This window comes from Phocoena phocoena, chromosome 7, assembly GCF_963924675.1.
Source record: "Phocoena phocoena chromosome 7, mPhoPho1.1, whole genome shotgun sequence".
NCBI classification, from domain to species: domain Eukaryota; kingdom Metazoa; phylum Chordata; class Mammalia; order Artiodactyla; family Phocoenidae; genus Phocoena; species Phocoena phocoena.
This window is the reverse complement of record NC_089225.1, coordinates 86256400-86282208: the sequence shown is the minus strand read 5'-3', so window position 1 is coordinate 86282208 and position 25809 is coordinate 86256400. Positions and strand designations below refer to the sequence as shown.

The window sequence follows — 25809 nt, the reverse complement described above, 5'->3', positions numbered from 1 at the left end:
GATTCTGTCAGCCTGTTTTCTAGAGAAAATGGAAGGTTTCTATAGATCTCTGATTCAGTGAATCGTGGGTTCAGAGCTCAGAGTATGCTTTTAAGAACAGCACAGATAAAGCATCCCTGCCTTAGCAAAAGTGATCCTTTCATTCATATAGTTGTTTGCAAATCCTGATAGTGTGGATGGCATTTTAATTTTATTTTTCCAAGAAGCACATTCAAGAACTCAATTTATATACACTAATATGTATAAAATAGATAACTAATAAGAACTGCTGTATTAAAAATAAAATAAAATTTGGAAAAAAATAACTCAATTTATTGAAGATCAAGCCAAATATAAGCAAATTTTATGGCAATTGCAGATATAGACACAACATCAAAATATCTCCTAAATTAAGGCTGTGGCTCTGCTGGGGCCCACATTCCAGGATTCTCAGTAGAGAAAACATGTTTTCTTTATAGGGGAGTTTTATTAGCAGCAATGTTCCGGTATGTGGTTCAGGTTAATTAATGATGTAGTCACACTGGTGTCTTGCCATGAGTTTTATTCCAGTAAGTAGGGCACTAGGAAGTCTCATTGGCATATCCTGTCATGCCAAAATGGAATCCTTAATTTGGACCATTAAAATACATCTCAGTGAGGTCTGTCAACAAGGTAGTTTAAGAATGTTTAATGTGGATACTACCTTACACTGAGAATTCACTCACCATAAACTATTAAGTAGCATGTGCATTGGTCTCAATGAATATATGCCGTTTTAAAATATTTTGTTGGCTGAGATGATTGAGATGATTGAGACGATTGAGACCTCAAAGATCCAGACCACCCACAAGCTCTGGTGGAGTTGACCTTCAATTGTGTAAGGAGATTTGTACTAAGAACCACCTTTTCCCCATGAGAGTTTCTATTAATTTTAAATCATGGTGGCGTTTTAAAACTTAATTTTATGTTGTGCATATGTAGCAACCTTCCTTGGAGGTTGAAACAACAAAGCAACTGGATTGGAAATTAGATTTTCCCCCTTATGCTGCTAATGTAGTTCTTGTTCCATTGGGATTTCCCTTTGCATGGGCTGATGATTTCTTTGAAACTGTATGGAAATTGGTTCAAACAGGAACAAAGGGGAGAGGGGATGGCAGTGATGATTCAAATTAGTGTCTCTTCTTCAATGAGAGTCTGGTGCGCCTGAAAGTGCATGTCTTGCGGTACCAGGCGAGCCACCTAAGGTTAAATGAGATGCCAGAGCTACTGGAAACCAAACTTCAGGGCCTCAGCACTTGATTCCTCCCTGTCCAGTTGGGTTGAATTGTTAATTTGAAATCTGCAACATCAGAATGTGGTTCAGAAATGGGCCAAGCGCGATTTTTCTTTTCTTTATGTGATGGAAAACCTTCTCTTTCTTTCTCCCTCATCTTTTTCCAGCCATCACGTGAAAACTTCCTGTTGCCTAACATAATAAACAAGAAAGGGAATGACTTTGTGACTCTGAGAACAATGACGGGTTTAGAGAAAGGCATCCGAAAGACGTGAAAAAGAATCTACATTTCATTGTCAGTGGGATGTGCACACACACGCATACATGTGTTCATACACACACAGGGACCCTGTACAGCTTATATTCAATATTTTCACCCTCAGCTCTTGCCTAGTTTAAACGCCATACCCTCTTAATTGGATTTTGGCTTACTTCCAGGTTCAGTGTTTGAGGGCTCTGTATCCGTGAAATAATGATACTGAAATAAATAGCACCTCTCAGTAGAGATATCTTTTTATGTAAAATTCTTAAAGGGAATGGAGAGGAACAAAATGCTTTGTGTTTAGGAATTTATGGGAAAGTCACCAGAATGGGCCAAAACAGGAATTTCCAAGGACCTCACCTAGGTAAGTGAAGTGTGCAGCTGTTTAGGATGACAAAAAACATGCGTCCTCCCTGCCTGCGAGATTTGAATGCACTGTTTCATCGAACTATCAGTGAATGTGGGGATGCCCATGTTGGGAACCAAGTGGATGTGACCCTCAAGTGCTTCAGAGACCAGTGGCCAGAGTTGCCTTTCTCAGGGAGGTCCTTTTGGGTAATAGAAATGGGAATAAATGATGTAAGATGGTTGAGTCTCTATCTTAAATCTGTTCCCTCAGGGCACCAGTTAACAGGAACCTGGTTGTGGAGGCCAGGAGAGGGTGGGTTTGTTCATCTGAGCGACACTTGGAGCACATGATGCAATACAGACTCCTGAGAAGAAATGCCCTCTTTGCATCTGTTTGAAATGTGCAGGTGTGAGGACCCAAGGCTGATCTCTTTGTCTTGAGCAGAGTTTCCATCTTACTGAGTCTGATGAGTATGAGTCAGTGAGTGCTTTCTCGGTGCTAAAATGTGAACGGAGGAGAAACATTGATGGAGTCCCCTGACCTAATAAGGTAGACATTTTAGGATAGCTTTCCTGGCTGGTGAGACCAGCTAAAGTCCTCCCTGGAATTCAGCATTGACTAATAGCTTCATTGATTCATTTACCCATTAAACTAGTATCTTTAGATGCCTTTTCCAGGCCCTGTGCTGGGTGTGGAGATTCACTGGCACATAAGCCCAGGTCCCTACTCTGCTGGAACTTCCCTAATAGTATGGAAAGATGGACAATAAACATGAAAACAAATAATTTAGATCTTTCCAGGGCTTGGTAAGTAACTGAAAAACAAATAAAACAAAGTAGTCTGAGGGAGAATGAATAGGGTGTTTGGGTTAGTTTATCTAGGCAGATCAAAGGACTCTCTGAATAGGTGGCAATTAAACCAAAACATAACAGATTAAAAGAGAGCAGGTATGCCATGACCTGGGGAGTCTGGATTCTGGGGTGCAGGAATAGCAGGCACTGTGGCCCTGAGCTTGGTGTGGTTGTGTGAATGGAAGGGGGGCGGTAAGAGGTGAAGAAAACAAGACTGGTTCATATAGGATCTGATTTGCCATAGCGAGGAAGTAAGTGTGATGGCAGGCCACTGAAGTACTATCAGCAAGCACTTGAGCTGGAAGGGGTCTTTGAAAGGGTGGTTCACTCACTCTGCAAGAAGGGAATGAACTCCCTGCTCAGGGTTAGTAGTTCTGTGGGAAGGGAAGAGGCAGTGTTGGAAAGGGAGGTGTTGAATCTGATTCCCAGGCCAGGTTCTTTTTACCAATACAAATGAGAGTTGAACAGCACCTTGTCCACTTGTGTTTATGGCTTCTCTTCCTGGTGGTTTCTGGAGGCCAGAGGAGAAAAGATGAAGTGGCAGGAGGAAGAGGAACATTCTCTGAGATGAGGAAATGGCTTTTACTTCCTACACAGGGCTTCCCTATGGCCTTGTAGGAATCTAAATGTGCCTCTCATTTGGGAATGCTGGGTGTATCCCAGACAGTAAGCATTTAAACTTTTTTTTCTTCTTTAATGAAAAACATTGAAGAGACAAGTTAATATCACCTGTAATTAAATATTAAAATACTGCTGAAGCCTACAAGGACTGTTGTTGGTTATATATGCATACATATTGTTTCTGGTGTTCTTTTGGTGGAGGAAGAAGAATTTTGGACTTGTATCATACTCTTCGACCCCTGCCTGACCAGAATCGTGATCAAATGTGTTGACATTTTGACTGAATTGTTTGTTTGAGAGTTGCTTCATTCATTCATTCGACAAGACAAATGCTTGAATCAGGCCATGAGTCAAAAACAAGTCCGGGTGTCTTTGAGGAGCCCATATTCTGGTGAAGATTATATTTAGATGCTGGCGAGGCTCATATCCACGGTGAACCAGAGAATTCGTTTCATAGTATCTGTAAACTTGGGTTAGTGAGTGTCTTAAGCTTCATGAGCGAGGCCAAGAGGTGCCTGTGAAGAGGCCAAAGACCACCTTCTTCTGGGTTCTGCAGCCTCCTTCCTTTCACCAGCCAGTTGGGCAGCAAAACCATTGGTCTGTTCCTTCAAACCTGTTCTGAATGAGCCATTCCCATGTTTCTTTACCCTTCCACCACTATTTCATAGCCTCCTGGAACTCCAGACTAGAAGGTTCCTGAGAACCCCCATCCATTCACCTGGTAGGTGAGAAAACAGCCCAGTGAGGTAGGTCATGCAGCCGGAGTCCCCTGCTCACTTAACCTTTTCCACTCAACAGCTTTGCTTTACCCTGGTAATTATTTGGTGTTTTTATCTTCCCTTTCTGTGCCCTTGATATATTTATTTTCTTCTTAGATGTGTAATGAAAAGAACACATTATATATTGGCTATAGCATCCATAGTGTGTGTTTCAGGCCCTGTTATAAGCGCTTGACACTTGAGAGTGATTGAACTCTCACACACTTCTGCAGTGTAGGTTCTTCTGTTATCTCACTTTACAGATGAGGAAACTGAGGCAGAGGGGTCAAGTAACTTGCCCAGCAGTGACGTGAGCTAGTAAGTAGTACAACCTGATTTTGGACCCAGGCAGTCTGTCTCCAGGGCCAGCTCTTAACCCCCTTGCTTCTGCCTTTCAGGGTACACAGGGCCTGTTTCCTTAACTGGGGTGAGCAGCACAGCAGCACACCCACACAGGCACCTTGAATATTTTGGGAAATCGATTCCAAGGACCCTAAATTAAGTAAATGTACAATCATCTATGTCAGGAAAAGCGGCTTAGGGCTTGGTTTCATTATGTCTTTGGCTGTCACTTTTCGAAGTCTGTGGAGCAAAACAAACATTCCTCTTAGTGCCGCTACGTTGTCTTCAGCATTCCACAGTGGAAGTGCTTCAACTCTCATGGTTTTGAAAATATCCTCTGTGATCACCAGCCACCAAATTGCACCTGCCACTGAGGGCCCCGATGGGATTTGAACCTGTTGTTCTTGGGAAATTCAAGCTTCGAGTGGGTTTGTGTGTGTGTATGTGTGTGTGTGTATGTGTGTGTATACATTGTACACCTGGGCAGCTGTGCTTTGGGGTGAAAAACAATCATGTATGTATACGTATTTTTTATGGGAGGTAGAGGAAGGATATATTTAATTTACCCGACTGAGAAGGATGTAACAATGGTCCAGAAGGGAGTCAATGAAATGAGCTTGCTTTTAAAAAAAAAAAAAAAAAAAAAAATCCCAGTAGCCTGAGTCAGCCTGCGCAAGTGATTTGGGAGAGGAAGGGGAGATGATGTCATGGGTTCGGCATGTTCCGATCTTGGCCACTCAGTGCAGAGGGGCCCGGGGAGTTTGGGGAGGGTGTGTGCATGTGTGTGCAAAGTTCACAGGAGCGGGTAGGGGGGTGAGTAAGAGCGGGTTGTAAAACAGGATTAATAACCCCTTGTCAGACCTTTCCCTGTTACTGTGTTTTTCAGTAATTTTGGTTTGAATGAAGGCTCTCTAGCCAATTAATGTTTGTTTGTTTCCTTTGGCAAGACCCATTGGGGGAAGGGATGAGATTGGTGAATTTAAAATTTTTGTTTTGTTTTTGCATTTTGGAAGAAGAGGCAAGTAACGTGAATGTGGGTTTTCAATGAAGGCTCCCCTGCCCACCCGCCCCCTCCCAGCCGCAATCCACCCCTTTAAGAGGCAGGAGGCAAGACATGGCCAGCTGGTGCCTTGAACTGACACAGGTGCAGAGGCAGTGGGGGGGTGGCGAGCCAAGAATAATTACAGGTTTCTGAACCATCAGGCCCCTCCTGACACAAGCGCTCATCGCAAAAACTGCTCTTTATGGAGAATTAATGGTGAAGCTGAGCAACTGTCAGGATCATTGTTCTTGCGAAGCATCACCCCTCAGCGGGGAGGCCTTCTCCCGAGTCCTTGGGCTCTCATGAGCTGCTGGAGCAGGGTGCCCTTCTTCTTGAGCGAGGACTGGTTGGCCCTCTCCCGCACAGTGATGGGCTTTTCCTTTGGGGGTGTCTCTTGTACTTTTTTTTCTTTTCTAAACCACACTCTCAGCCCAGATCTGGGTCTTTGCTTCAGTGTAGGATGATTTTTCCTTGACTATTAAGGCATGAATTTTATTTTGTCTATGAAAGTATAATAACTGAAGCAGAGACATGTAATGAAACTTATTTTCAAGCTCTAAAGTAACAAATGGGATTTCCTCCAGTGTGTGTCAAGCTAGATGGAGACTTAGCTGGGAAGCAAGTTGATAGTGGACCCCAGCATGTTCTGTGATCTAGCTGTGATGAGCAGGGGTGTCTCTCCATGACTCAGAAGTTGAATTTAGTTATAGTTCAGTGGCCAGGTGAGAACGAGTGACTCTCCTTAAGGGCTGATGTAGGGTAGGTGCAGTAATTGTAGGTAGAGGCCAGAGTGATAGACTTCTCATTGGTGTGTTCTGAAAAGTAACATGTGGAAGAAGAACCCTGAACCAAGATGGGATGGCCTCTCGTGCATGGGCCGCCTTGTCCCTAGTGGACGCTGAATTTTAAGGGTCACAGACAATGTGAAGGAGGAAAGAGCTCTTCCAGGTTGTTGGAGGCCTGGGAGACAAGGAGTACGAGACGTGGGCCCCAACTCTGCGCAGGTTACATGGCTGTAAAATTCGCCTTAACTCTTAATTCGGATTTGAGTTGTTTGGTGGTTGTTGGTTGGTTTGTTTTTAATGCGCTGCAACTAAGGAATCCTTGGGAGATGAAAGGGGTATTTGAGGCTGTCTATTTCAGAGACCTCACGCTCTCCCCAGGCCTTTAATTTTGTCTCCTTTCTCCCCAGCCTCCCCAAAGGAAAAATATACAACAAATATTTTCTTTGTATGTTGAAAATAGTTGGGGGAGGAGAAACACTGAAGGGGTTTTGGTAGAGATTTCCCAACTTTCATGTTTGTTTAGAATTCAGTTAATTTTCATAGCACTGTCTCTTCAGAATTTACAGATTACTAGAGGGAAATACTTAATTTGGTTTCAGCTCCAGCAACCAGTCGATGTGAGAGACAGTGGGAAGGAATGGCATCTTACACTGGTTACAGTGCTGTGGTGGTTTTGCGGAGTTCAGCAGTTCTGACAGTGATGGGTAATACTGTTGTACCTCTGGGGTGTGCTGTTGATGTGGGTTCTTTTTTTTTTAACCTAATAGCTAAAAAACGCAGTAAGAGATTTTCACTTATACCATATACTTGCTCACCCACAATTTCTAGACAGAATTTATTCTCTCCTAACTTTCCACCCAAATATTTTCTGGCAGTGAAAGTCAAGAAAAAGTGAATGTTTGTTTAAAATCTATCTCTAGGTCTTACAAGTTTGATTCTTGTCACTGGTTCATACCTCCTCTCTGCTACGAGTTAGGTTCACTGTTACATTCTCCTCCTCAGAACTGCTCTGAAATGTCGAAACCCAGGAAGATGGGCAAAAAGTTGAGGTGCCTGTTATGTGAGGTTCTCCCATAGGCTTACTGAGTTTATCAATTATGGTGCTTCCTTTCCCTCCCCCAATCCCTCAGAAAAATTGGTACCAGAACTCTGGCCATGCTTTCAACTTCCTTTCCCATCTTTCAACTCTGACCTAATTTAAAAAGACTAGAAATGTGTCAGAACCATTACATCATACCATCCTTTGAAGGGGAAAAAAAAAAAATCACAAAGTTCCCATAAATATCAATCTTTGCAATCCTATAGAGTTTTCAGGTTGGCTTGGAGTTAGAAGAATAAAGATTTTGCCAAAAAGTGTGAAGTGTGAACTTAGTTAATAATATGTTAGAAAGAATGAGTATTTTAGAAGATTGCTTTACAAAAGAAGCACAAATTACCCTACTGTCAGTAGCTTGTTTTGTGTCACTTTGAATTTCCATTCTGGGTTGTGTGTGAGTTTCAGAGCACAGAAAAGTAATTAAGCTTTGGGACACTCCCAGGAGAAAGGTAAGAGGTTCGTCTCCCTGTTTCTATACTTCAGACTCTTTGGGGACTGTGGCACCATGGTTAATAGCAACGCGACAAAACCACACATAATAAATGTCAGGAAGGGGCTCCCATGGGCAGCCAAGTGCAGTTCACCTGCGTGCGTGTGCAGTTACCTGGGTGAGCATTCTTTCTGGGAGCCAAAATTCACCCCTTCCTTGCTGGAAGCATCAGTAGGTCAAGGTCTGATCTCAGAAGAAGCATGACTTTGCAAGTTTCCATGAAGGAGATTGCTGTTATCTCCCCATATTTTTGCCTCTGTGTTCTTTCCCCAATTTGTTTGATCTCTTTGTTCTTTTAACTCTCAGATCTTTTAAGTGAATGAAATAGGTGGAATACTTAGAATGAAGGGCAGCTGGCTAAAGGGAACACAAATGACTGATAATTGATTATGAACATAGGTAGTAGTGTAGGTGGCACTTTATTTCAATGACTATATTATTCCAGAAAGAAATCATTAGCAAAATGCCATTTCTTTTATTTCTTCTATTTCTTTTTTGACTCACTAACTCAAGTATATGTGGATCCAAAGACTACAAATAACTACTCCTAGTGACACAGTTATTGAGTGGTGGCAAGAATATTGGACCAATGGCTTTGTCTTATGTTCTAATTAAAAGACAGAAAAAAAACCTAGAACTTTTTATGTTTTAAAAACATTTGGCTTTAAAGGGATGGCATTGAGGAGGCTGGACTAGAGTCTGCCCCAACCAAACATGGGTATAGTTCCAGTGGTGGTGATGGATGGGGGTTGTGAGGTAAGCTTATGCTACACCACTTCAGATACTTAGACATATCTCCCATCTGAGACAGCAGAGGTAGAATTTGGCTCTAAAAGATTATTTTTATTGTTTGAGACCTATGTGATTTAAACAATATGGTCATTGCTTTTAAGGAGATCATAATCCTGATAAACCAGACATGCTACCAATTTATGGACCCTTAGATTCATTTTGGAGACACAGTTTAATTGTCCAGGATTGAGGAGGGTTGTCTTTCAACACTTGACAGCCAGCATATTTTGTTAACTCTGTGTTTCCTAAACCAGGCTTCCTGAAAGAGATAGACTTTATGCTGAACTTTGGATGAAAGAATGATTAGTGGGAGAGAAAATAAAAGATTGTGTCAAGCATATGGGCATGAGGGGAAGTTAAGGAGAGGAAAAATAGGTGAGGGAAACCCTTTAGGGGGAGGGTTTTAGGGGAAATGGCAAAAGCACCTGGAGATATTTGCAATCTTGACTGGCAATTTTCATGTAAATTATGATGAGATAAGGACAGGTTGAACAAGAGCCATTTGGTAACCTTGGCATCATCATGCCCACATACGACCAAATTTCTTACATATTTCTTGATCCTGTGAAAGTAACTACCTCTTGCCAACAGCAGGGAGATTTTGGTGAACTTAATTTGTCCTGCAAGACTTGGATTATCCTCTTTTCTGTCAAATTCTGCCTGTGGATCCTATCATAGAAGTAGCAGGTATGGCAGTTAACAGGTTTGAATTTTTTTCTTTTTTTAAAACTAGGTCTTGGATTATCATTTTAATAAGCATGTTTCAACAAGAAAGCTATGAAGAGAATGGAGAGTATTTTAAAATATTTCAGGGTGATCATTTCAAAACCAAATTCAGGTGATGTTTGTTAGGAAGCTAGAAGAAGCCATGCATTTCAAAATTGAGATATCGGACAGCCTTCACAAAACTCATCTGTGACTCATAAATAATAAGAAAGTCACTTTGCAGTTGGGTGCGTTTCCTCCCCATTGCTGACGGTAGTGGATTTTTGAGAAGGTGGAGGCTGATCCAGTGGCTCAAGCCCTAAGTTGTATTGTTAGGTCAGGCTGAGGAAAGTCTCATTTCTCCAAGGTGAGGTACCAGACAGCCATGATTTATGTCATTAAATTGACATCTGCTGACTCCAATTTGGAGTTTGCTGGCTAGTGTCATTGGGACAGAGTAAATCTCTGGTTCTGGTGGACAAACATTTGAACTCTGTATCGAAATTTGCAATCTGGAGACACTCCTAGTGTGCCGATGGGCATTTCTTCTCTCTCTCTCTCTCTCTCTCTCTCTCTCTCTTTTGCAAGTATTTAGATTTATATTAAGTCGCAAAAATTGTATATAGAGTTCCTGTATACACTCTTTGCAGCTTCCCTTAATGTTACATAATCATAATACAAGTATCAGAACAAGAGATTAACCTTGATAAAATACCATTAACTAATTTATACACTTTATTTGAATTACATTATTTTTCCCACCAGTGTCCTTTTTCTCATCCAGGATCCAGGCAGGGATCCATTGCATTTAGTTGTCTTATCTCCTTAGTTTTCTGCAATCTGTGACAGCTTCTCCTTTGTTCCTCACGACCTTCATACTTTTAAAGAATACCGGCCAGTTATTTTGTAGAATGGCCCTCAGTTTGTATTGGTCTCATGTTTTCTCATGATTAGATTGAAGTTAGGTACTTCTGGCAAGAATGGCACAGAATAATGTTGTGCCCTTTTCAGCCTATCATGTCCGGGGAGCATGATATCGATATGCTGCAAAGTTTCATCATATGGTGAAGGTGGTGCATGCCAGGTTTCTCTACTGTAAAATTATTATTTTTGTTTTTGTAATTAATAAATGTCTTGTTGGGGGGGTGCTTTGAGACTAGGCAAATACCTTGTTTCTCATTATACCTTCATCTATTAATTTTAACATCCATTGGTGATTCTTGCCTGTACTCATTACTACTTTGTTGTTTGACTAATGGCGATTTTCTATTTCAATACTTCTATTTTTAATACTTCTCTGTTTATTAATTGTAATTTACTATAAGTAGGAGCTGATCTATCTCCTCCATTTATTTATTTATTCAACTGTTTATTTATATCACTATGGATTCATGGATATTAATCGTATTCCATGGGTTAGAATCTGTTATCATTATTCATTTTTGTTGCTCATGTTGCCTAGATTTGGACTTTGAGAACTCCTTCAAGTTGGCTCATGAGTCTTTTTGACATGCCTCCATCACTTTATGAGCACTTCCTTACCTTCTGGTACGACAGTATATTCTAGTCTCACCTTTATTTTCTTTGCCTCAGCCTTTCAATCAACTATTTCTCCAAGGCACTCTGGTTCCCTTTATTGGATAGTGATACTTAGAAACCAAGATCTTCATGCCCGGTGTGCTCACTGCTACTGGGGTGTCTTTGCTTGTAGACTCTTCTCATTGACGGAGCTAGGAAATACATGTATATATACACATACATGCATATACACATTTATTTCTATACATACCTCTGTGTGTATATGTATTAAAATCTCTGAGTAAATACTGATACCTTAAATTCCAATTAAACATCATAGGCGTTTCTTAAGGGAGTTCTTATAATTATTTTTCAAAAACATTGGCGATAAACTGTCTCTTTTGCTTGGAAATAATCTAACATTGAAATCCTCCTCCTCATTAACATTTTAATCTCCAACACTCCTGATGAGTTTCTGGTTGACAAAGTCTTCTTTTCTATCTAAGCTTCATCACCAGCAAATATTACAAGAAGTAGATTTCTCAAGACAAAAATATTCCATAATGATTTCAGAGGGCTACTCAGCACATTCTGATGGGTACTCATGCTTCTCTAACTCTCAGATGGAATAATAATGCCTTGTATTAGGATTGCAAGTGATAACCTCTCTTAAGTGGTCCAGATTTTCCCACATTTAATGATGGGAAGTATCTCCATCCTTAGATAATTAGTGTGATCCATGTGTTCTGGGATTCAATCTGAGATTCAAACTAGGGCATACTGGGTAGGTTACTTTTGTTTGTTTTTTTTTGGTACGCGGGCCTCTCATTGTTGTGGCCTCTCCCATTGCGGAGCACAGGCTCCGGACATGCAGCCTCAGCGGCCATGGCTCACGGGCCCAGCCGCTCCGCGGCATGTGGGATCTTCCCGGACCGGGGCACGAACCTGTGTCCCCTGCATCGGCAGGCGGACTCAACCACTGCGCCACCAGGGAAGCCCTGGGTAGGTTATTTTTTATCCTCCCTGAAGAGTGTGTAAATGCATTTAGAATATCTCAGTTCCTTAGAATCCCTTAGAGTATGAAGAGATCTGAGCTTCCTAATAATCACAACAATTTCTTAGTGACTTTTGATTCTGTGAGCTAAAAATATGTAAGATGACATGACATCCAAAAGCTCTATCCACAGACACTGGTGACTGTGAGTGTGAAATCGTCCTTGTGTGTGAGGCCGGGAAGGACCTCTTATAACCCATGATTCAGCTGATTTCTACCTGAAACATATCTGTGTCTCTATGGTCTGGTTCTGCTCTTTGGGCAAAGCTAAAGGAGTATTACAATTATGTTCTAGAAGACATGTATTAGTGGTCATTTCTAGGATTGCTAGCCTCAGCCTAGTCCAGGTTAGGGTCAGCAGGTGGCTTTTGTAGAGTGGAGTAGAATAGAATGATCAAAATAATAGTATAAAGTTGATTTTATCTTTGTTTGATAGACATTATATACCTGATGGGTACCAGACACTGTACTTGGCAGATGATGGTTTAAAAAGGGAAGGGGAGGTTTCAGGGGTAATATCTTATAATTCAGAAGTGAATTGACTGGGGCTAACACTGAGGGTTTCAATATTGGAAAGAAGTAAATGATAATTTTTAGCAATGAGATGGAAAAATGAAAGGGAAAATCTCTGAAACATAGAATTCAGAAAAGGGGCAAATAAGGATAAGACAAATTCCTAGACCTGAGAAGGTGGTAGTACTTGTTTCGGATATAAAGTGGTGGGAAACTATTCAGCAAGAGCTATTATTTAATCAATAAGCAAAATAGAATCAAACTTACTTTTCCAATAAGCTTTCCTTGATTAATACCTCCATAATATAGAGTACAGAATTCATTGTCCACTCATCCCCTAAGAACTTATCAACATACTTTATTGTTATGTTATTTGGTACCACTTTGCTTATAAATTCATGTAATTTTTAGCTTGTAATTGTTTATTCTGCATCTACATCACATGGATCTATCATTGTCTTCTTCTTCTAACATACAGAAAGCCTTGCACCTTGCTGTGAACACAGTAGTTGAGTGAACACTTGTGACATGAGGGTTGAATGAAGATTGGAACCATTCATTAGTTTATCCTATTAAAAATCAGTAGTGAGACCCAAAGGTGATTCATTGTTAAAAATCTACTTTTCTTATTCAGTAATGCAGAGTTTTACCAGAAGGCTGATTAAAAACCAATCTTTTGAAATGTCACCAAAATAAAATCCTTGACAGATACAACACAACTAGGTATATCATTAAAATAGATTCTTAACAGAATAAAAACCTAGAATCAGAACATTGGTTGAAGACATAGAAGCTCTACAGAGGCAGTAAATTAGGAGCTAGTCACATTTTAAATTTGCCATCAGTGTTTTCTTTGTTGAAGCCCAGAAGTTAGAGCAAATTGAACTGATAGTATAAGTTAGCACAATGGTTTTCTACCAGATTCTCGAAGAGTAGGATTAAGTGAGGAGAGCTTTTAGATTATAAACTTAAAATCCGCTTTGGCCATAATAGCGCTTCCCCCATCTTACAAAGACTTACATGAACCATGGATGAAGATTTGTTGAAACTCTGAACCTTTCTGTTTTTTTGGTTTCTTTTTCCTCACTTCTTTACCGGGTGAAAACTTTATATTGAAATAGATTGTGTCTTATCTGTACCAATTCAAATAGCTATGATAGAACTTATTTTTATCGTGGAGTCAGAGATGTCAAACTATTGTAATGGGACTCATGCTCCTTGCCACACAGTATGTAGCAATTGTATTTTGAATAACTTGCTGTAAACAATGGGGGTTTTGTCATGTGCATCAAAGGTTTTATACAAGGCGTTCTTTAGAACAGTGTCCATTCCTGCTGGTTAGGGAATCCATTCCCAAGGCAGGGCTTGCTGTTGGTTCAGCTCATGACTTAGTTTGGGTGGGCATGGTTTCTTCTAAAGGGCAAGTTGGAAAATTGGCCTATTTTTGTGACTTGCTAAAGTCTATTTGAAAAATTAAGTTGGACTGTGGGGAGTCTTGATACGAAAATCTTGTCTGATTCTATTTGCTTCTTGCTTGCGCGGGAGCTCCTAGGGAGGCTTAGAGCATCTCACCTGCTGAATTGGATTGTGGAGCATGAGACCATTTTAACATTAAATGTTCTCAGGGAACTTGATGGTGTGAGATAGCCCTTCTGGGCTTCTAGTTCCCCATTAACTATAGTAGTTGAACTCATATCATGTGACCCTTGTGAACCCTTCAGAAGTGTCCAGGGAGAAAATAACAAGGTCAGACCTTTCAACAAGAGAATTTCAGATACGAGCCATGAAACATTCTCTGTTCCTTCCTGTATCTTCTTCCTCAGCCTGTCAACATGTGGTCTCGTGGTGTTCTTTGCTTCTGATGGCTGTTTCTCTCCCTCCCTCCTTCCCCTCTGCAGACATGCCTTGAATTGGAACGCTACCTGCAGACAGAGCCTAGGAGGATCTCGGAGACCTTTGGTGAGGACTTAGACTGTTTCCTCCGTGCTTCTCCTCCCCCGTGCATTGAGGAAAGTTTCCGGCGCTTAGACCCCCTGCTGCTCCCTGTGGAAGCGACCATCTGTGAGAAGAGTTCGGCAGTGGACATTTTGCTCTCTCGGGACAAGTTGCTATCTGAGACCTGCCTCAGCCTCCAGCCAACCAGCTCTTCTCTAGACAGCTACACAGCCGTCAACCAGGCCCAGCTCAACGCAGTGACCTCATTAACGCCCCCCTCGTCCCCTGAGCTCAGCCGCCATCTGGTCAAAACCTCACAGACTCTCTCAGCCGTGGATGGCACAGTGACGTTGAAACTGGTGGCCAAGAAGGCTGCACTCAGCTCAGTAAAGGTGGGAGGGGTGGCAACAGCAGCGGCAGCCGTGGCGGCAGCTGGGACAGTTAAGAGTGGACAGAGCGACAGTGAACAAGGAGGGGTAGGGGCTGAGGCATGCCCCGAAAACAAGAAGAGGGTTCACCGCTGTCAGTTTAACGGGTGCCGGAAAGTTTATACAAAAAGCTCCCACTTAAAGGCCCACCAGAGGACTCACACAGGTAGTGGTACAAGTTGACCGCACGTGGTTTCTTCTTTTTCCTCCTTTAGCCTCATGGTGGGAAGGGCTTCTCTGTGTTCCGAGAAGTGGCATCCATGCCAACTAGGAGGTGCAGAGAGGCAGGTGGGCCTGGGTGGGGAAGCAGGCGACTCACTCGTTACCTTAGGATCTCCAGGTGTCCTGAGCACAGGACATGGGTTTGTCACTCACTGGCTCGGAGACACTTTCAGAGGCAATAATTCTACAACCATGGTGTAGAATCAGACACTACTGAGGATGCCTGAACAGGGGCTCTGGTGGTGTGACTCACAACCGTACGTGATATGTGCACTTGTCACTTTCCTGGTACTTTTCATTGTTTTAGCAGTGTAATTTTGCAGTTTGGATCAACAGTGGAATCCGAGGAGGTACATTTGAAATTCACAATTGAGCAAGGTAGCCAGGGTGTCCCTATTCACTCTTTTTCCAGCATCCCTGATTTTTCATCAAAGTCACCAACAGCAGGAGGGTTCAGAGTTCATTAGAGGTGATCATTCTATAATTAATTGGCATCTCCTCTTTTGCATTGTTCTCTGGCGCATGCTTTATGGAGAGATGGCAGAATTGCTTTTTAATGAGCTTGTTACCGAGAAGTTGCTAAAGTGATTACATTGCTATGTGTGTGGTAAGGGCGCTGGGGACCGGTGGGGACTGTATATTTTCCTCAGGACTTCTGTGGTGACTCCCAGGAATCGTGTTGATCTTGGGAGCGATGGGATAATTTGGTAGAGGGGGGTTTGCAGAGAAGAGAGTGAGATTAGCATATTCCTTGAATCTGGTCTTTGTTCTCTGGTTTGGAAGCTTAGGGCTGGTGTCTCTTCTTGGGGTTAGCATCGTAGGAGCAATTACTATCATTGGGGTTTTTTTAATGAGTCCCTGACAGTGTATTGCTGGTATGGTTTTTGCATACTGCGTGCACAGTACAAGCTGAACAGGGAAAAGCTCCGAAAGTATAAACAGCAGAATCAGAGTGTTGTCAGGGAGAAATAGGGGATTGGATCTAGGCTAGGAGATGTGTTGGTGAGAGTTCTTTTCGGGCTCACTGCCTCTCTTCCAGGTACTCTGTGGTGGTTTGTGGGCTGTGTCACCAAGGAAGTGTACAGTGCAAAGTTCATTGGAAACCTGGGTTCTATTCCAGTGCTATTACTAACTAGCTTTGTGACCTTGAGCACATCGCTTTACCTCACTGGTGGCCTCATTTTCCACATCTGCCAAACAATCTGGATCTTAAGGCCCCTCTCAGCTTTAATCTTCTGGGGGGAGGGGGTCTGTGAAATGTCTTTGTGCAGGACAGAGAAGCTTCCCTGAGGTAGGAGTGCATAATGTGTGACTAGAAGCCGTCACCACCGCGAACCTGGAAGGTACTCCCACGGGGGGATGAGCATGGACGTTGCTTCTTCACACCACAGGACTTAGGCATGCTCTCCTCTAACTCCGAACTGACTTTCCCTTCTGCCCTTGCTTGGTTCATGGGAAGGTCCCATAAGGTAACTTTTGAACCTGTGGCTCAGGTTCAGGTGCCACTCAGGGTTCCCATTGGAGATTGGGTTCAAGTCCTCCAGTCCACATACATCAAGGCGAAAGCTTCCTGCTATTTTCAGCTTTTTTTTTTTTCCTCTCCCTGGTATTGTCCTGGAGGTCGTTTTTATTTATATGTCTTTCTTTCTCAAGTCAATGAGTAAAGTAACGAGAAGACATTGCAGTGCTCCCAGGCTTCAGCCATGACTCATCTCCTGTTCCCCGCAGGAAACCAGAGAAGGCAGGATGAGGCAAGAAGGTTGAGCATTGTTGGGGGTGTGGAATTCATGCTTATGAGCACATTTTTTCATTACTGACGTGAGACAGGCTATGTCCTGCCTAGTATGAGACTGGACGGCTCTGGGGAAGCGGAGAGTCTTGTTTGGGGGTGAGTCCAGAGCATTTTCTTCTTTTCCCTATCCCCTCTTTCCAATGGATGTGTTAGAAGGATAACTCTGAGGAGTGATGTATATTTTGTGCTTTGTGTTTTGGGCATTTTCTGTTCAGAGTGATTATCAAGGTGGAGCTCATTATGTTTCCCAGCACCTGCAACCTCTTGCCTTATAGCGAATTAAAGTGGAAAGACTCCTCCCCGTGGGGAATTTACCCAAGAAGGCACCATGCATTATTAGAAAGGCAGTACCGCAGAGTGGTTAAGAGCAGGGCTTTGCAGTCAGGGAGACTTGGGTTTGAATTCTGGCTCTACAACTTCCTAGATTTATGACCTGGATACATGATGTATCTTCCCTGAGCCTCAGTTTCCTCATCTGTAAAATAGGGATAATTTACCTCCTAGATTGTTTTGAAGATTAAATGAGTAAACATGTAAAATACTTGGCAGATGGTAAGTGCTCATTAAGGATAGTCATAGGGTTGGTTATAGTTGTGACTATTGCCGATGATCTTGATTAGCAGTGATTTTGTGCAAAAACAGCTTTATGTAAACTAGAAATAAACCACTTAAAGTTAAATGCCACCAAAGAACAAGAAGCTTTTCTTTCCTCACTTCCATAATTTCAGTGTAGGGGTGATGATACAAGGACATTACTCATGGAGGGTGAAATTGGACATGCAGGCCTTGGCCCATTGAAGTTGGCAGTAATGTAGAGCATGACTTTCCTAAAACAACACAGGAAGCAATGGCCTTGCACCCTCCAGAAGCATTTTGCCAATGAAACCTTCTGCAGAGACAAGCATGGAGGGAAAATAGATGCTTTGAGAAAGAGAAAGGATAGGAAGGGAGGTAGAAAGGATAGGAAGGATAGGAGGGGAGGTAGAAAGGATAGGAAGGATAGGAGGGGAGGCAGAAGTGGAGATGGGGGTTTAGGAGAGGGAATCTGAATTAATTTGGATGAAATGGATGAGAATCAGAAGTATTTATTTGGAATTGGTGTGAAGGGGGCACATGGGGAACTGAAAAAAACAAAAGTGATAATTTATGTGGTGTGTATGAACTAAGAATAATGAAAAAAGCATGAAGGATGGAATCAAATTAAGTGCAAACATATCAAGGAAGTAGACTAGTAAAAAGCTTGAGGGCAAAGGTATACGGTGATGGGAATTCAGGTTGGAGACGAGTCTGCTGCTAGAAGTGAATGGAGTAGGAAGAGCCGCTGACCAAGTGTTGAAATGAAGTTTAAAAAAATTGGCTCTGGGGCTTCCCTGGTGGCGAAGTGGTTGAGAGTCCGCCTGCCAATGCAGGGGACGCGGGTTCGTGCCCCGGTCCGGGAAGATCCCACATGCCACGGAGCGGCTGGGCCCGTGAGCCATGGCTGAAGGGCTCTGGTTGGATTCAGGCAAGCTGTTTTAACACAGGGCTCACTTTAATTCAGTGAAATTATTTTCTTATCCTTCAGCTGGGGAAGTGTTCTGGGACATAAAGAGAGAGAGAGAGAGAGAGAGAGAGAGAGAGAGAGAGAGAGAGAGAAAACCATCCAGGAGAAAGAGGGAAAATATTGACATTTTTTTCTCTAGAGTTATATATATGATCTCTCTCTTCTATATGGTAATATGTTGAAAAAGAGATGCTTGCAAATGTGAAATAAAATGTGTGGGTCTCTGTCTATGCATAAAGAAAGACAGTACGTTGTTGGTAACATGGACTTCCTTGCATTGAAGAATTTTTAAAAGTGTTATCCATTTAATCTTTATACAGATAGGATTTACTGAGCTGGAAAAGATATGCTTCTTCTTCTTTTTTTTTTTTCCCTTCTGTGTCTGTTTTTTGAGGATGCTGAATCCTTCAAACTTTTTGCCCTGGAGGATGTTAGGCAGTGAGGTGGCTTTTCTTTTTTTCAGGTAGCAGATGTTCAAGTTGGTAGCTAGGGCACAAATACTGGTTGCCCAAGGAGGTGAAGTGAGGGATGGGGGAGCCAGGCTGGGGGTTGCAGAAGATGAGGCAGGGACTGGGACAAAAGCAATATTGTGAAGTAGCAGAATCTTAGTGAAAGGAAGCATATAAAAATGGACATATGGTTTATTCATTGGGAAGAGCACTTAGTGCTGGCATGAGCGTAAAAATGTCCTTTAGCAGCCAAGCCATTACAGACCTTTCTCTCCCACTCTGTTTTCTGGTCTTTGTATGATATATTTTTCTTTCTCAGTAAGTCAACCATTATGTTCATAGTTTTATTCATCTTCTTGGAGACAGCTAAATAATTCTTATATTTTGACACAGGGGAATCTCTCACTTTCAATGAAAAAAAACCACTTTATTATGCTTATTTTCAGCAAAAATCAATTTGTTAAAATGTTAGTAGTTTCTATTCAAAATGAGAAAGAATAATATTCCACATTTCTTCTTGATCTCTGCTGAGTAGGAAAGGAAGAAAGTCTGTGATTGAAATGGTGCTTTGTGTTAAGTGAGCAGACTTTTCTAATATGGAAATTCATGTAAAAGCATGTCCACATTTACACTATTAAGATGAGTCAGGTTGGTAAAGTCTGGACAAAGGCCAGCAATGAAGTCTTTGATTGTTGGTCACAGAAGAGGGAGAAAAGAGACCACGTCCTCTCTTGTGCTACTTGGAGAGCTCTCTATAGACTGGGGTTGCTTTAGCCTAATCCATGGGTGGTGATAGGACATTCTAGATTTTGCACTGAAAAATATAAAAGTATGCTTTCTAAGTGAAAAGATAAAATGAACATGCAATTTACTTAGCATTCTATATCTGCTTTGGGGTGGTCATAATGAATCAAGATGTGGCACAATCTCTAAGTTTAATTAGGATTTAGGGAAATTGTTTTTAAATGGAAAGGTGAGTAAAAACATTACAAACAAAAAGATGAGTGTAGTATTTAAGAGGCAAACAAAAGTGCTTATTTTATACATATAATGAAAGTTCTTTAAAGTTTGAAATATAATTTATTTTACTTTTCAACAAATACTTATAAACACTTGCTATATGCCAGGTATTGTTCAGAGTATTAAGAAACAAAATTCAATAGAGTAAATTTTAAAGATCTTACTGGCTTTATTCAGTGATTCATGAATTGGGCAGCATCTCATCTAACAAATAGAAAGGAACTCTGAAGCACTATACAAAACAAAAGACTTTTATAGACAGAAGGGGGCTGGACAAGGAAGTTGTACCAGCAAAGAGCTGATTGTTTGTGGCAAGGTCACCTTCCTTTAGGGGATGACAGGGGTCTCTCAGGCAAATTACCTCTCTAGTGCTGATCAGGTAATTCCAGATTGACTGGTTTAAGATTCCATTCTTGGGGCCGGTGAACCTATATTAAAATTGTAAGTTTCAGTTTGGTGAAGTGGGGCTTAGCACAAGTAACTCCATTTTGGGCCAGTTGTCTCTTTTTTTAACAATTCTCACCTTCTGATCAAACTCAGCCTTAGAGATGTGATCAAAATTTAACGCATTAATGCCACTCCCAGCTACTGCTCTGAAGATCTCACAGTTTTTGCTGATTCTCTGTGTGCTATTCACAGGTCATGACTTAAGTTTCACACTTTTTAAGTTGGTCATTCTCTTCATCCCTTTTCTGACATTTCAGTCTTAGGGTGTTACTTGCTTGGTGGTTAGTGACCATGAACATGCACTTAAACGTGCATTTAAAGTGCACCAGGAAGACTACTATGATTATTGTAAGCAAGACAATTCCCAGTGTCTGGAGTGCAATTCAGAGCCATGCTCCCCAAGACCCAAACCATTCAAAATCAAATACATCAAGGAAGACCTCATTGAAGGAGTCACTTTTTAAAGCCAAGTGGCTTATTCAGTGATTTTATGTAGCTGAGTTTCAGCTTCCCCAGAAGTGTTAATCCAAGTGCAGCACAAACACCTTATTGTTCAGCTAAAGGATAATCAAGGGCTATCCCATTATCAAGAACAACCTTGGTCAGAGTCTAAGGAATTTTCTTGGGCAGCTATTGCTTTAGGAGTGGATTCTGCAATACTTTCAAGAGTTAAGGAAGGTTCCTGATCATAGTCTCATTTGTACTCACTTCTAACCAGGGAAGTAAGTGCCTGCCTGCCAAAGGAAGCGAATCCTGAGTCCTGAAGCCTTCTGATAGGTCCCTTCTAACTTGTCAATGTAAATCAGGGGAATTGACCAATGAGGTGCCTCAGTTTGATTGTGGATGGTTAGGGGCACAGCTAGGTAACCTGAGGCATTGCCTGGTTATGTGCCAGCCATCTAGGTATGCATAAGCCCAAGGAGAATGATAATCACCACAGACAAAGATTATTCATGTCAGGGCACAAATCATTCCCATGAAGGTGGCACTGTTAACGGATTCATTTGCAGGGATCGTTGCACTTGCCCATTCAAGCCAGGGGTCAGTTAGTTTTTCAGTGCATTTGGAAAGTAAATCTCCTAGCCCCAAATAAAAAGTTGTTCTAAATTCCTTGCAAAAATGGGTGCAGCTGGTAAGATCTTTTCACGATTGGGGTAAGATCTGATTTAGATAATCATAAGAACGTCGAGGTGCAAATGTACTATGGTTTGTCTAGGTATTGTGTCTAGTTGGGCAAGTACAGCTATAATCAGAGAAAAGTAAAAACAAGGCACTGAATGTCCTGGCCATAAAAGTTAGACCCTCTAAGTGACTTCTAAGGGGGGTTCAATTGTAGTTTACAGGACATTAGGAATAGAAGAAAAATTGGTCACAGGAAGGACCAGGGGGTCTCTAGCATTATGGACAGGTTGGAGTTTTTAATGGCAAATCCAGCAGTCTAAAAGGTTATCCCCCTTAGTAATGGCCTGGGAGATATGATGGTGTTGTCGTTCCAGGCCAATGCCACAGTAAAGGAAACAAAGAGAAGAAGAAAGTGTTTTTAATGTTTCGTTAAAGTATGAAGTCTTGATTCAGCATCTTGGGTGGAAGCAGTCTATACTGATGTCAGCTACTTCTCTTCCTAGTCAGTTTAATTTGCAGGTCTCCAGAGTTTGCCCAGGAGCAGATGTCAGGTGGAACCTTCCTCAGCTGTAAGATATGTACCCAAGGTTCAGTGCCTTCTATTTTTGCAGCAGTGTCAGTGGTCAGAAGCACTTGGTAAGGTCCTTTCCATGAGTCTCACTTTTGCAAAAATATCAGAGTAAAACAATAACTGCCTGTAAATTATAAAAGACTTTAAAATGCCCACTGTTAAGATCTGATGAGAACTCATTTGCCAAGGAAGTGTATTTATTTCTGTGATATACATTTTAAGATAGTAACTGGAATTACGACTGATAACATTTTACCAGAACATTTAACATTTAAGAATTTCATACGATTTCTGGAACACTTATAACATATACAAATACAAAATAGAGAAGACTTACTGTTACCTATTTGGCAATGCTTCTTATTTAATTTAACATATCAAATAAGCCTATTTAGTTTAACATCTTTCTTTTTATGAGGAGACAGAATAAATCTCTTGAGATGTTCCAGGGGCCCTCTGGAAAATCCCAAAGAAAGTTTGAAGTCAAAAAACTTCACTTAGAATTTGATTTGGGGGGAAGTGTGTCAAAAATATCCATTTAATAGTGACAGTAGATACTGTTAAAGGCAAATACAGAAGGTTACATAGTTGTAAGCAAAACTTAGCTCTTTTAATATTGAGAAGATTGGGTTTTCTCAAGCAGTCAAAGACCTGATAAAGACAGTGTGAAGCACAGTAAGTTGCTGGTAAGACACAAAATCTTCACTGTCCAGGCAGATTACTTAAAAAATAAAGAAAATTTCACAATCCGTTATCAAAAGCAGACTAAAAGTCCAATAAAACCTTGTAATTTTAACAGAGAAAACCAATTCTAATTTTATACTAGTGTACTTTTGATATTAAAACTCATTTTTTTTAAACATAAATAAATTCATTCTAATCTTAGCCAGCCTGACTACACATAAAATTTGTTTCCCAAGGTTCCTTTTCCACAAACTTTCTACAATTTTGTCCTATTTTTTTTTTTCTCTTTCTCATTTTGGAACAATCAGTCATTTTACTTTCCTTACCTACTTTTCATACACAGTTGTTTTCCTTCACCCTTATTTTTTCTAAGTAGTTTTAATTACATATATTGATAATATTGAAAATAAGGAATGAATCCTTAATTCATAGTGAAAACTAAGATGTAAGAAATTGTGGACTGTCTCTTATATGGGCATTCTGTGGATTGGCAAATTTATAAATACATTTCATAATTTCTAGAAGTATATTCTTTCTCATAATAAATTTTCCAATGTAGCAAAAAAAAAAAAAACCCATGTCTACTAATAAACCCAAGTTTCTCAGTAATAAGAAGCTAAAAGATAAACCTGTGTTCAGGACTAATGTTCCAGTATTTATATGGAAATGATCTAGATAGTCAGTGACTATTCATCATTTAATTTAACTTAGCAAAACTCTTAAGGTTTCAAGTTACCAAAAAGATTTGGGGAAACTATTTAAGTAGATATACCATAAACCGTAGTTATTGCTGGAAAGTGGAAACGCTTACCCACTTACATCTATTTAAATCACTTGTTCTTAACAGTTATGTTTAGATTACTCATGAAAATTTTATCATACCAAGTTATTTTTCTTGCTGAAAAATTTTGTAATGGAGATAACATGAACTTATTTGACTAGTAAACCCAGGTAGAATAAAATTGTACGTCTGCGTTATTTTCAATGTTGATAACTCTAAAGACATATCTATTTTAATTAAGCCAACAAACTTAAACTAGCTTTTATTTACTGAAGATTATCCTAGGTCATGTGAACTTGAAAAACATTTGAGTTTTCATATTTCTGAGACTATGTTTAATTTATATAGCATTTGTTTTTAAACCAATTAAATGGAGCCCTTTACAAATTAATCTTAGCAATACCATCCAGAGGTAGAAAATACCACACATCTACAACACATATACAGTTGGCCCTTGAACAATGTGGGATTCAGGGGTGCCCACCCTCTGCATAGTGGAAAATCTGTGTGTAACTCATCATCCGCCCTCTGTATACATGGTTCCAACCAACTGCAGATCATATAGTACTGAAATACTTACTCTTGGAAAAAACCTGCAAACAAGTGGATCCAAACAGTTCAAATCTTTGTGGTTCAAGTGTCAACTGTGTATATAGACACACATAAAGATACAGACTGACTCAGAGACCTTAGTGCTTCCATTCTCAAATTTTAGCCATGAATTAGGTACAGTAATATAAAACTCACTAGTTATATAAAATAAGTTGGATCAAAATTGTGTGTCTGGCAGATGGAATAAGTTAAGGCTCAGATGGCTGAAGCTTTTCACTAATATTTGTGAAGAAGACACTTAAGATTTTTCATTTGTCTAAGTTCCAAATAACTCCCTACCCCCTTTTTTCCCTTTGGTAAGAATTACCTCCCTGGAGTTTGCATTTCAAAGAGATATGGCCTAGATACGATTTCCTGGAGAAGACCTGGTAGAACATTTACATCTCAAAGGCACAGGAAAAGAATGCAAGTTCGTCCAAGAAGGACTCTTGTTTCATAAGGCCAGAATTTTTACAATACCTACAAGTCTTTTGAGATGAATAGGGGAGGTTTGGGGATTGGACTTCGAATTGTTTCTAGAGCTGCATTTCTGGTTTTGCAAAAATTTGTAAGATAGGGGCAGTTGCTTTTAATTTCTCAAAGAAGTGGGTTGTAGCCTAAAAGATTATCAAGGGGTTGATTTGCTTATTCAACCACATTATCTTCAATTTGCTTTTTTATATTGGGGAGAGGATTTCCAACTAAGATGGAAATGAAAATTTATGTTCTGGATTTAGAGCTGTTTGTCTTCGGAATGTTTTAGTAAATCCTTCCACAAAGGCATCAGAATAGTTTTTGTTATTTTTTTCCTCCTGGGTACCTAGTTTCATTTATCTTAGGGGAGAAGGTTTAAAAATTTTTTTCTGTCAGGCTCTGAATATCAGCTTCCAGTTTGGCCAACTTCTGATCACAGAGCTACTTAAAAAATGCTTTCAAATATCTTGTCAGTTTTCAGCTGACACACGTAATAAATATAAATAAATAAAATGAAATAAAAAATACTGGCAGTATTGAACAATCCTATGGACTCAAGAGATGTCCCCAAAGAGGGTGCAAAAGTTATTACCCTCCCAAGATCCAGAGCCACTCCCAAAGATAGCCAGTACCCAAGCTGCAAATGGAGTTTAACCCACATTTCTGTCCAGCCATATCTAGCTGCAAATGGGATGTAACGTACATTTCTGCCCAGTCATATCTTGAGGCCCTCAAATTGACAAGCCAAGTTCTCAGGACGTAAAACAAGACAAACAAGAAGGTAACAGCCGTCCTTGGGAGAGAAAGGATCAATAACCAATGGATCTGGATTTAGAAAGGAAGGGGCAATGTGAAATTTTATTTTCCTCTCCCAACTGGGCATAACAGACAGAAATTCAGGAGAGCTCCCTCTGGTAAGAACTCTCACTCTGCTGGCTTCTGCCAGTTTCCCAGGATCCCATCTGCAGGCTACAGTATTTACCAGAATTTGACAAGGTTTTTCCATTAATTTTAATTTTATTTTTCCTTGGCTGTTTAAGGGAATAATGTAGCAGTTTACCAGAAAATCTCTCGGAGTCCTGTCAACTCTGGGAGGGGTGCATATGGGGACCTTCCTTTGAGGGTAGATATGGGGGTGTCTGTATGGCCACTAACTTGGCAGACTTGTTCAGTCCTGTAGTCTCTTCAGAATGGAAAGACAATTCAAACAGAAGCCAGTAGAAGGAATGTTACAGCAAAGGGGGGTAGAGGGGAGCAGTAGGAACTGTGTCCCTCCTGTGGTCTTTGGTTTTAGGTACCTCTTGAGTCTTTTCATTAGCC

The 25809-nt window shown here is 40.8% G+C and overlaps 1 protein-coding gene across 1 annotated transcript in view; it reads left to right on the top strand.

Moving 5' to 3' along the window:
* Positions 1-25809, top strand: part of KLF7 (KLF transcription factor 7) — a 108372-nt gene that overhangs the window by 26346 nt on the left and 56217 nt on the right. The window contains exon 2 of the mRNA XM_065880654.1: positions 14329-14959. Coding sequence (XP_065736726.1) covers positions 14329-14959 — 631 coding nt within the window. The remainder of the gene's footprint in view (positions 1-14328; positions 14960-25809) is intronic.